At 32.9% G+C, this 13,226-nt stretch overlaps 2 protein-coding genes across 2 annotated transcripts; both read left to right on the forward strand.

Moving 5' to 3' along the window:
* The first annotated feature begins 4,057 nt into the window (after window positions 1-4,057).
* On the forward strand, window positions 4,058-7,376 carry LOC133171987 (glutathione S-transferase 1-like). The gene is made up of 5 exons (XM_061306780.1): window positions 4,058-4,237; window positions 5,949-6,041; window positions 6,306-6,412; window positions 6,586-6,702; window positions 7,202-7,376. The coding sequence occupies exons 1-5, from the start codon at window positions 4,105-4,107 to the stop codon at window positions 7,364-7,366; spliced, it is 615 nt and encodes a 204-aa protein (XP_061162764.1). The 5' UTR covers window positions 4,058-4,104; the 3' UTR covers window positions 7,367-7,376.
* Window positions 7,377-9,224: 1,848 nt separating this feature from the next.
* On the forward strand, window positions 9,225-12,577 carry LOC133171986 (glutathione S-transferase 1-like). Its single transcript, XM_061306779.1, has 5 exons — window positions 9,225-9,357; window positions 9,857-9,949; window positions 11,347-11,456; window positions 11,767-11,883; window positions 12,323-12,577. Exons 1-5 carry the CDS (start codon window positions 9,225-9,227, stop codon window positions 12,485-12,487), a joined length of 618 nt encoding a protein of 205 aa, XP_061162763.1. The 3' UTR covers window positions 12,488-12,577.
* The last annotated feature ends 649 nt before the right edge of the window (window positions 12,578-13,226 follow it).

A 13,226-nucleotide genomic window follows, 5' to 3' on the forward strand; every position in this document is an offset into this window, starting at 1 on the left:
GGTCTACTACTGACAAATTCTGAAGCATTTTGTACTACGAAACAAGTTTGAATACGGCCAAAGCGTCAGGGAGTAAATCGGAATTTCCTAGGGTTCAATATAATTCTACACACCATTTATCCATTCTGTTCTTCCTAGCAACTTTTTAAAACAATGTACAAGCATCTAATCAACAGAAAAAATGTACAATGAAATATGCAATTCAGTGAATTCACTCGTATTATCTACTAAAAGAGGGTATATAATGATAATTTTTAAATTAACTTTTTCCCCAGTGATCTTAAACTTTGAGTTGATCTATATACTGCTATGTAACTCTGCATTTCTAACATTTCTTGCTTGTAATGGATTGATATTATGATTATATCTGGAATTTACTGGGTCATAACCAACCTTATAGAGCACGTGATTATTCCGTGATTAATTAGCGTTTTTATTTTTAGTGTCATGATAACTAGTTGCCATTTCTAAATTTTGTAATTTACTCCCACCAAGTAAATTCCAAATTTTAAACATGACATCAGGTTGGTTATCGACTTCATAAACAGCAATTACAATAGAGAGTGAACTTTGTTCTGATTTCTCTTTACCTAGCTGTAACCGAGACTTAAGTATTAGCCATTTACCTTGTCTATTAACGTAATGTGATATATGATTGAATAGGTTTTTTTCAGTTCAGTTTAGTTTATTCTTTCAAAAACATGAGGTACAAAAAAATATAATGCACAATAGATCAAGCAAGTGTGAGTCAAGTCCAGCTAGAGGGAGAAGGAAACATTTAATTTTAGAAATAGATGTACAGTTTTTTTTAATTCCAACATCTTTTGAGCACATAATTTCACAAAACTTCATAATATTTGGCTTAGATAACTAAAAGTAATCAAGTTCAAAAGTCCATTGAAACAATACAAATCAGGAGCAGAGCAAACACGAACCTCTAAAACAGCATCAGAAGTGGGATCAGGTGCCACGGAGGAGTAAGCATCCCCTGTCGACCCGTCACACCCGCCGTGTGCTCCTTGTCATGATCGGGTAAAACGGAAAAATCCGTAGACAATTCAGTGTTTAAATAATGGTCTAACGATTAGTATGAAAAGCGTCAGTCAGCATTCGACTTAATGATAGATTTTATATGCTGACATGGTAATTGTATCGACTATATAGAACTTGAACTTGCGAAATGATGACTATAAACGAGCTTAAGACTATCCTTGTTTCATCAACTTGTTCGTCAGTATCTTATCTCGTTTGTACATGTACGTGGAGCATGCTCTTGAGTATCGAATCAACTGGGAGATACAATGTATATATCCCGTATGCAACTGATAAGGGTATTTTTTACACAAGTAAAGGAAGTTGACGGTAGAAAATTGTAGTCATCCCGATTATCATTAAGTTTTGTTGCTAGGTTACCATTAACGTCTTTTTCCAGCAAAATATCCAAATATCAAACAAATGTGTCAGACTCTGTGATATCTTTTATTTCAAGTTCACTGGGATATATCGAGTCGACATATGAATGGAAGTAACTATAATTGTTTATTGGTAATACGTCGTCGGTATATCTTAATGTCGAGTTGAAGGCCACAAGTGTCTTCTTCTTCTCATGTATAAGTTTTTGAATAAATTCTGTTTCATATGAATACAAAAATAGATCTGCTTATAACGGGGCACAATTGGTACCCATGGAAATTCCGACAGATTGTTGGAAAACCTGGGGCCCGTTTTACAAAAGAACTTACGACTAAGACCGATAATTTAAATTGATTGTAAAATTTTGTAAAATAAATGATTTTGTTTAAAATTGCTAGCGTAAAGATATCTCACTACATTCTTTAAAAAAAAATTTAAACCATTTTTGATATAATGTAAGTTAAAAAGTTACAAGCAAAATTAAATTTTCGTCTTACTCGTAAGTGCTTTTGTAAAACGGGTCCCTGATCTCCAAAAACTACATAGATATTGTCAATCAGAAACTAAAGCATCTTTTTAATATCTACTTCAGAGTACTTGTATGTACTATCAGAATGTTTTAAACAAGATAATTTTGCAAATGACAAATGACAAGGTAAGCAAATTTACAAGTTCCATTTTTATTGAAAAAGCAGCTGCCAATGATGTTAAAAAGACTTGGCTTTAATTTATCGTTTTGAATGGTTGTATAAAGTGTTGAAATGTCTAACGTTCTAATGTTAATCATTTTGGTAAAAATTTTATCAAGTTTTCTAAAGGTTCTTTGGAGTTTTTAAGTTTCTACATCTGATTTACACCACTTCTCGAATATATTGTTGTACAATACTCCTGAGGTTTCTCCTTCACTCCTACAACAAAATTTCTGGCCCAAGAAATTTTTCCTCAAATATCCTAAAGCATTACATTTTAAAATATGGTGATATTCATCTCCTATCATTTTAGTATCGCACAAATAACAAAGTCGTTCATTTCTATTAATACCTTTTTGGAATGGGAGATGATGATTTGTTATTCTAATTTTTTAAAGTTTTCCTAAATTTTCATGATAATAGAGAAAAGTACTTTTCTTACTCAAAATTGGTTTTAAAAATTATATAATGTACACTTTTTGAAGATTTCCAAACTTCACTATTCCACTTTGGAATATATTGATCTTTTAACCTTTGTTTGAATTGTTGCAGTTATCCATTTTACATATTATGAAGAGTTTGCTCATACCATACATTTGATAAACCACGGTAACTGTTTTCAAAAATACTTTGAACAAAGGAAACCCAGGGGTTTGCTACTTCACCTTTATCATATTGTGTACCCAGATACAAATATGCAATTGTACACACTTTATTTTCTTTTTCATACACGAGTTTTGCCCAATATATCATAACACTACAGTATATATTAATGTATAAAGGAAATCGCCCGGTTAAACAATATAACTTGGCATGGTTATTGAAAAACAGTACTAGTGGTAAAATATGAATTTAACCATGTAATGTGAACAGATGATGGCGCTGATGGATGATGGTCTATTTAAAACTGGAAAGGGGAAACCAAGCCGAAGTTATTTATTAGAACTTTCACCATATTTTTATATAATTAGATATATTTCAAAATCCCTAAAATTTAAATTTAGGCATTTAAATTCACTGTTCAGGTGAAACACGTTTTTTTCTTTCTACTTTAAGGGCGACTCGTGGATTGTGTCCTACTTATTTCACGTTTTGTACACGTATACAGTATTGATAAAATCACTTCTACGATAGATCAAAGAAAAAAATAGGCATATCAAATTTCCATCGAGTATATACGTGTATAAAACCTGATATTCAATCGATGTGACATATTAGTAAGTCTTGGTTTCTCTTTGGTGAATTAATTAAACGCAATATGATATTTCACTCAAAATTCAGATTTCTTGGTCAATAAATTAATAAATGGCCGAATTAATGCTCAACGTCAATGTGAGGGGACATTGCTATCGTGTCCACATAATCGAGAAAAGAAGATTATAGCTGAAAATGTAATATGCCTAGCTCTTATTCATAAAATCTATGAAAAAAATATAAACCTTAAGGCTGCGGATATAAAGACTGTATGTGGCACATCAAAAAGTTTTGACGGGTTATAGATGCAGGATAAAATATTTATTTCTTGTTTACTTGTTTTTGTGAAAGAATGAATGCCAGAACATTTGTTTTCGGTCCCACGATCGTAATTTTGGAAGTACGAAGAAGAATGAAGCATTTCATCATAATGTTTTATATAGAGTTCACCACATATTTTCATCAGAAAGGAGGAATGAAGAACGCCGACATTGTAAAATAATTCATGATTTTTGCAATTTCGAAATAATGAAATTGGTCATGCAGAGTAATAGATTACACTAGGAAGATCTACATATTCTCTGTGTACAGACCCACTGTAAAACTTATATTTGCGCGAGTTATTAAATTGATGCATCTTTTGTGTGTGTATATATAAATATGTGTGTGTAATATCAAAAATCAATCATGCGAAAAATGAGTTAGAAAAACATCTGTGTGAGGTCAGAAATGAGAGCATACACGGGTATATAAAGCCCAGGAACCACGAACTGTCTACACTCGTGTTAAAGGACTCATCGCTTGTACAATGCCTAAATACGTATATACATACTTTGACGCCAGGGGTCGGGCGGAGCCCGCAAGAATGCTATTTGCCGTGGCAGGTGTACCCTTTGAGGACCGTCGTATCAAACAAGAAGATTGGCCAGCTCTTAAACCAAGTAAGTATTTATAAGAAATGCTACTTTTTATTGTCCCTCGCTTTCACTGAAAGTGGGGGATATTAATTTGGGTCTATCTGTCCGTCCGTCCGTCTGTATTTCTGTCTGTCTATAACACTCTCGTTTCCGCGTGATATCTCGAGAACCCTTTGAGATTTCGCAATTAAATTTTGCATATAGCAACTCCCTATGGCCTAAAGAAGAAGCCTATTGATTTCGAGGTCAAGAGGTCAAAGGTCAAGGTCATAAATTAATTAATTCTGTCTGTTTTAACACTTTCGTTTCCGCGCGGTATCTCGAAAATCCTTTGAGCTTTTGCAACGAACTTTTACATAACCACTCCCTGTGGCCTAAGGAAGACCCCTATTGATTTTGAGGTCAAAAGGTCAAAGTTCAAGGTCATAAATTCATACATACCGTCTGTGTGTAACACTTTCGTTTCCGGGCGATATCTCAAGAAGCTTTTGAGCTTTTGCAATGAAATTTTATACCATAACTCCCTATGGCCTCTCTCGCCCCTCTCAAAGTATCCCGCCCCGTTTTTTTTTATTGTATTAATAGTCGCTTGGCAATATTTTTAGCACAGGGGCACGTGGAGAGTTATTACGTATAATACAGGTTGTCGGTGGTTTTTATATTCTAATTACATTTGTTAGTACTGTTTATTAAAGGCTAAAATTAGACACCATGTATTGTGTAAAATTTTGACAATATCGAACGTGAATATATAAACATTATATGTGATCTAATGTTTGCATTTAATTTGCTGTTAAATCAAGTGCATCCGTGGTTGAATCAAGTGCATCCGTGGTCTAGGGTTATGACTCTCGCTTAGCATGTGAGAGGATCCGGGTTCAAATCCCGGTCGATCCTTTTTTTTTTTTTTTTTGAAATTTTGTTTTTGGATTTACTATATAAATGATAGTATTAAGCATGTGAAATGAAAACGTTATGATCGACGTCTGGCTTGCACAAACTCAAAAAATCATTATTACAGTGTGATAAATATTCTATACAAAAAGAATCTTCTATACACATATTAAAGATTAAGCAATCAAATCTTTATATCCATATTGGCATTTTTTGTTTGCGTCAATATACATGTATACATTTAATAATTCTACAAATCAAGGGGGGGGGGGGAGTCCAACGACCCCCCCCCCCCGAACTGCGCATGTTCTTTTTTCCCTAAGCGGGGGACACAAATTCTCTGAATAAGCTTGTTTATTGAACTTTCATGCAGTCAAAATGACAATTTTTAAAAATTTTTATGAAAATCTACAACATTATTATGAAATTGATTTTCCTTGGAGGATGGCGAGTTTGGGGTTAATTGGTTTATAATATTTATTTAACATATCTCTTGATTTCTCTGTCTCTTTCCCTTCCGTTTGTTTTTACCGTTTTTACCATGTAGAAGCAATTTCACACCACTTAATAGAATAACACTGCTTGAAAACCATCCACTCCCCTGCTCTAATTTTTGTTTGTTTTTGGATGAGTAATTATAAACATTCAGTTGACACAATTACTAGAATGTTATAATTTAGTAATCTGTGTAACCATTTTTAACACATTATGCTTCAAACTGTAACTTAAAATCACATGTGTATATGAATGTCAATAACGAGAGAGAGAGAGAGAGAGAGAGAGAGAGAGAGAGAGAGAGAGAGTTGGCTGCAGAATAATGCACGTATCATTTTCTATTCAGAAACTCCAATTGGATCATTACCAGTGTTGGAGGTCGACGGTGAATCTATTGCTCAGAGTTTGGTCATCTTTCGCCATCTATCAAGGTGTTTTGGTAGGTCTCATTATTTACATGTAACTGCGGGTTTTTGATATTTTATGAAGCATTGTAGTTTAAGATCGTTTAACCCAGTTGAAAGAAGAATTAGATGAAAATTTGTCATAAATTGCATATAATCGTGCCCTGATATGTAAATACTAAAAATTGTAAAATATATATTGTATATTTGAGAGAAAACCGAAACTTTTATAACTAATAATGATTGTGGTACAGGTTTCATAAATTGCTAGTAAGCACTAACTGTTCTTTAATCTACAGGTCTAGATGGTAAAACTCTTTTGGACAAAGCAAGAATTGAAGAAATTGTTGAAAATCTCACCGAAGTTAAAGAAGCTGGCTTCAAAGTTGCTTTCTGCCAGGATGAGGTATTCAACTAATCCATATTTAATTTTTCTCAATATTGCTTAGTTTTCAAAAAAAAAACAAACATTATTTTCACGCGTTTTATTTTAAGTTACCCCCTTCCCCCTCCCTCAAGAAATCCGTTTACCATTTATAACAGTTATATATCACACATGTACTTTGTATGTTGATACAGGAGGAGAAGAAAAAGCTCCAGGAGAGCTGTATGAAGACATTTGATAATGTATGTAATCGCATAGAAAAGATTATTTCATCCAACAAATCAAAAGATGGCTGGGCTGTCGGCGAAAAGGTAAGGAAAATAATCTATCTAAGTAAACACTGCAACTCGCTACATGTAAAATATCAAACAATTTCTCTCTTAAAGTGGTTAAAAAAGGAATTGACTGCTTTCGATTTCTTATAAACATTTTTAAATTACAAAAGATTGTATATTATTATATACTGTAAACGTACAAAAATTAGTGCACACAAAATTTACCTAAATGAATTTTCCTCTTCAACTGATTAGCGCAATCAGGAATAGCACTTCTATTATATTATATCATTAATAGCACTAATAGCACTTCTGTCTTCAAAACGATCGGTATTGGATTTTCTTTTGTTAGCGTGTTTATATGAATTAGCTGACATGAAGCAGAGCATAAGGCACTGAATTATGATTACCGCAAAAATAAGTACGTTTACAGTAACTTAGCTAAAATCTCTTCAAAGTATGTTAGGATGTAAACGTATACTTTAATTATAAGCTTACAAATGTATTTACATGGAAAATCGTATGTTTTTTGCAGATGAGTTTTGCGGACATCATGTTGTTTGAGGTTTTTGAAGGAACTCTCAAACAAGATCCATCAGCATTAGATAAATATCCTAAAATCAAAGCCTGTCGACAGAAAGCCGAGGCAAATAAGAACTTGAAAGATTATGTAAGCAAGAGGGAGGAAACGCCATTCTAATGTTTATAGTTAATTAAATTAATTTAAATCATTAAAATAAATAAATAAATTTAAAAAAAAAACAAATAAACTTTTAAGGTTATTCTTCATGATTGATGTAAATTATCGAATGCATATAAATTACTTTTTTGTTGTGTTACTGTACGCGAGACTGAACTATACAATTTAATGAATATGAATATTAACCAAACGAAATAAAAGAAATATATATAATTATTTTTTTTGTTTTTATTAAGCATGCATTACTTTAACTCTTGCTTATTCAGAGAGTTCAAAAAGTGATCGAATGGCCTCTCATGAATATTAAGCAAGAATCTTACATGCACCTATAACAAAGTGTGTTGGCTATCTAGGTATACCAAACTTCAAATCACACTTAATACATTTTAATGGAAAGAGAGAAACTTGCAGAATGATGTATTTGTCATTATGGAGTTCTGTGTATATTGCCACTGCAGTCTTGAAAATGTTTACACATAACACTACTTGTATTATGTGCTATTTGCGACTCTTGCTTGTCTCTGAATAGAAAGCAGTAGACCTGTTGGCCGTTGATCAAGGATATATGCAGTGCCGCAGGAGTTCAGGCTACTGTTACCGGAACAGAAAAATGTACAGTATTTTTAAAACAATCTTGTGTATTGAAAGTAAAAGGAAAGATCAACATACACATGCAGTTTTGAACTTGTGATGAGGGGAAAATTGGACGTGTGTGTAGAAAAAGGTCAGGTGACTTGTCAGACGTGTACATTCGATGAGTCTGCAATTTAGACGATGATAACTTAAAACACACATCAGATAAATGAAATGCCATGGTAATGATATCTCTGTCATCAGGAGCCAACTAGTAAAAATTAGAGTCAAAACACTGAAAACAAGTGGCAGAGAAACCTGCACTGTTTTTTTAAAAATTGCAAAACATTTCAAACATTTTAATAAGTGCCTAATTAAGCGGGACTGTATTCAGAATCCTGGTATATATATTGGGCTTCCTTTCACGGCCATCTAGTGCGGCAAGTACATGTATATGGTATCTTTTATTTTGAATAATTAAATACACAATAGAAATATCGACCTTTTAGCTTAAAAATCAATGATTTCTTCTTTGATTACCTAATATTTTGAATTGCATGGAAAAGCTCAATTTATGACAAGAATCTTAGCAAAATCCTACTCTTGTTTTAGACCATAAATGCTGAAACTTTTCAAATTGTGTTCAAAATATCTGTGATTGGGCCTTGACCTAAATGGCCTCTTTCTCTTGGTATATATGTCTTTTCATTGAATCCACAATAACTGCACACACACACACACCCACATCTATCACTTGGACAATCATAAAATTAATAATATCTGTTGTGATTAGACAAACATGTACACGTGGCAAATGTACAGCTGTCGATATTAGCTTGCTATGACACTTTACTTGTTTTAAAATTTCAAAATCCTCGTTAATCAGTTTGAAGAAAAACTTATACAGAACACAAATTAAAACAAAATTTGATAAGATGTTTAACCAAGCATTTCAATGGTTTCGCAACAAAAATCACGAGTTTCTTTCTTTTAAAATCGTATTTCACGGGCAAGATAGCAACATATTACATATATTATAAGAATTACGAATAATCTTGTGCAATTTCGAAACACCGGAAAATAAAGCACATAAAGGTAACTCATTGGTGTACTGTTCGCGGGGCAATTTTTTGTCTTGTTTATTAAATTTTCTTTAAATATCCACTTATATATCACTAAAGAGATTACTCATGCGCTACCACTTTTAAATTAAATGGTCAATATTGAGAGCATGCATTGGATCATAGTTGAAAAGACGAAATAGAAGCCTTTCACTTACAGTGCAATGGCTAAATACGTGTTAACCTACTTCGATGCCCGAGGTCGAGCGGAGCCTGCGAGGATGATTTTTGCAGTGGCAGGAATTCCATTTGAGGACCGTCGAATCAAACAAGAAGACTGGTCAGTTTTTAAATCACGTGAGTGATCCCGAATAATTCTACTTTATTAATTGTGTGTGGTGTGGGTGTGTGAGGGTGTGTGTGAACGGATTTTTTATCTTTATTTTTCAGTGTAAGATTCACGTTTTTGCTTTTTAATAGCATTATCTTGAATTGTAAGAGAAATATACTATGGTACCATATATATGCTGTAAATCAATATACTGTCGCAAAAACGATGAAAATAGAATGGTAATGATTTTATTATCTCTTTAGTTCCACCAAACTATACATGTGTCTGTGACTTTTTTTCTCTGGAACTACAACCCAAAGGTCTTCATTCTGCTTGTTAATATTGTAAGATTTTTAGATCCTTAAATTCTTTCACTTTAACCTTTGTTTGCAGGCATAAACTTAATGTACTCAAACAAACAAGAAAGAGAGAGAATTGATGAGAATTTGCGTAGATATTTACGAAAGGTAATATACACTTTATGCTGCAGTAGTTGAAAGTTTTTTTTTTTAAATTTAATTTCAGAAACTCCTGCTGGATCACTGCCAATTCTGGAGAAGGATGGACAAACTATTACCCAAAGCCTAGTCATCTATCGTCATCTAGCACGATCTTTCGGTAGGATTTATATACTCCTAGATAAAAATTATGATGATGTGATGTTTGGAAGGAGTTCTCAAAGAAAAATAACTTCTTTAACGCTTTAACGGAAAAAAAAAACAAAAAAAAAAAAAACCCAACAACAACAACAACAACAAAAAAAAAAAGAAGAAGAAAAAACAACAAAACAAAACAAAAACAAGAGGCCCATGGGTCTTAACAGTCACCTGAGTATCAGGAGATTTTCAGGCTATAAGCACTTTCGGCCCACCTTGAACAAGTCTGGATATATTTGACAAAAAATTACAGTTTGCCGAGGACTGTCTAAATACATGGTCTTAGTTATTTCCATTCATATGTCGACACAATATATCCCAATGAACTCGAAATAAATGACACCACAGTCTGCCACATGTTTTATATTTGGATGTTTTAGTGACTTTAGATGATAAGGGCCAACTAAAAACTAAATTCTATGACAAAAGAGATGATTTCTGCCATTGTGAACTTTACTTATATATGTAGTAATATTGCACTATTACCAGCATATACTCTTTATGTCTCCAAACTTATTCGATACTCAAGAGCATGTTCTGAGTATGATCAATTTTCAAATCGAGACATGTTACTGACAAATAAGTTAATATTACAGGGATTTCAACAACCTTGTGTAAAGTCAGCATTTCGTAAATTCTATGGTCGTTATAATGGACTTCTTTGTAATTACAACCTATCACTGGGTCGTATTTTGACTGACATGTTTCATACCAATTATTGGTAGGCCATTGTTTTCATACTAAATTACTACGGATTATTCCGTCTACATGTTCAATACATAAGGCTTACGGTGGATGTGACAGGAGATGTTTTCTCCTCTTAGGCACCTGATTCCACCTCTGGAATTTCCGGGGATCCGTGTTTTATGCACTGTTCATGGATTTGAACTGTTTGTAGGCTTTTTGAGATCATTTCCTGTTCGTTATCTTAACCTTTTTTAAATGAATAATGCATTTTCATTATATGACCAACCCCGGAGCCTAAATCCTTTGTTTCTTAAAATCACGCTAACTGCACTTTAACTTCTGGATGTCCAGGAGTATAGAATGAACATTTTTAAAGATTGATTTAATTTTGAGGATTTGGCCATTCAGACTCGAAAGAGGCAGAGACCGTGAAGTCCACCAATATTGGTTCCAGAAAAAAAATTGATAAGTTCAGAACTTTACGACCGACTGACTCAAGTGCTGTAAAGTCGAATAGACCAGATGGCATCTCATACTACACGTATTTTAAGCGGACCAGTGTTTTTTAGTTTTTCTTTAAAATCTACTTTCATGCAAAAAGCTTCTAGTATCAGTTATTAATCTTAGAATCACTTTTTTTTCTTTCAAAAACTAATTGATATCGATTCATAGGTCTAGATGGTGAAACCATATTGGACAAAGCAAGAGTTGAAGAAATTTTGGAATATCTGATAGAAGTAAAAACTGCTTGGTCTGAAATTGCTTTTGGTCCCCAGGACGAGGTATTCTAAGAAGAAAATCATTAAAAGCAAACTGTTATGCTATCAATTCATACATATAAGTGAACCTATCATGATATGCACTATACTATAATAACAGTAACTTGATCCTGCTCTTACTTTCAATTTACCCTTATAGATAAATGATAAATTAATTAGTAATCCTCTTTTATCAGAGAGAGAGAGAGAGAGAGAGAGAGAGAGAGAGAGAGAGAGAGATTACTAGTATGTAAATACTCTAAAGCGATGGAGAATAATGGGAAAACATATCTAAATTGTGTATCTTAAGCATTTATCAAATATTAAATTACAGGAATCACAGGAAAAGATCAAAGAAAATTATAAGCTTGCTCTGGACAAAAAATGTACTCAGATAGAAAGGATAATGTCATATAGCGAATCACCAGAAGGCTGGGCCGTCGGTAAAAGGGTAAGGATACAAAGATTTCTATTCCAAAAATTCTCATTGGTTCAATGTTTGATCTTACAGGTAAAAGGTAGTCTCTTTTTGAATGGATAGCCCTCCACATTTAAACTAAAAAAAATGCGGTATTCTTCATCTCATACTTTGTATCTGAAACAATATTTTTCAGAGAGATTGAACTCGATTAAAAAGCCAGTTGCTTATACAGCTGTAACCCTTAATGGAAGGAAATCTAAAAAGGACCGTTATCCTAAACTTTATTATATTTTAATTCGAGTTTTCTTTCTCAACTTGTAATACATTTTTCTTCATTATTTTTCTTAAAAGTACCGTGTTTTTGGATAGTTGCACATGTATTTATACAAGACCTTGTTTAAGAATTATATAGACAACCAGGAAAATAGTAGGTGAAGAGATTGAAATATCTTCTGCTTCTTCTTTTCAGATGTCATTTGCAGACATCATGCTGTTTGAGGCCTTTGAAGAAATTGTTGCACAAAGTCCGTCAGCTTTAGACAATTTTCCAAAAATCAAGTCTTGTCGGCAAAAATTAGAGGCAAACAAAAACCTAAAGATATATCTCTCTAAACGGAAACATACTAGATTCTAATGTTTCTATTTATTTTTCATCAGCAAAATAGTACGTAGAAATCTTGTTTTTCTTTGAAATTTATGAGAAATAAAGATTTTAGGAAATTTTTTTGATTGCTTTTGTTGTACACCATACTATGGACTACGGGGAAAATCGCAAAACAACCGTTTTCAAATAAGAAAAAAAACCCAACAACAAACGTATTACATGTCCATATTGTTTTCCAACATTTGATCTTGTCTATTTTTTTCATGAATATTTTTTAAACCTCCAAACAATTTATTAATGCATTTTCAACGATTATTGATATCAGTTTTAACTCACCGACCTTGTATGTCCCTGTAGGTACATGTATATACTAGTATACAGTAATAATTTTTCCGTTTTTTTCCCAAGCTCCACGCTCTTTGAATAATATTCCCCCCATTTTTGTGGAATTTATAAATTTTAATTTAGGACGAACAATTTGGACTAACAACGATTCACCTCAGTCAATGGTTACATGTCATTGTTTTGATTTCTGCTTTTTAGTGCCTTGAATCTAAACATATTTATACAAATATATGAGTGTTATCTATCATTGTTATCTTGTTATGTACAGTGACAACAATGATATAAATGAAATAGCATTATAAACATGATAAAATGATTGAACGATTCTTACTCTCTGATTGGCTGAAATCCATCATTCTGTAGAAATCATAAAAATTATGGTCATCTGTACCTTTTAGGTGAACAAAACTTGCACATATTTTTT

This window comes from Saccostrea echinata, unplaced genomic scaffold, assembly GCF_033153115.1.
Source record: "Saccostrea echinata isolate AGI-Se365-2 ecotype Australia unplaced genomic scaffold, CSIRO_AGI_Sech_v1 ptg000054l, whole genome shotgun sequence".
Lineage (NCBI taxonomy): Eukaryota > Metazoa > Mollusca > Bivalvia > Ostreida > Ostreidae > Saccostrea > Saccostrea echinata.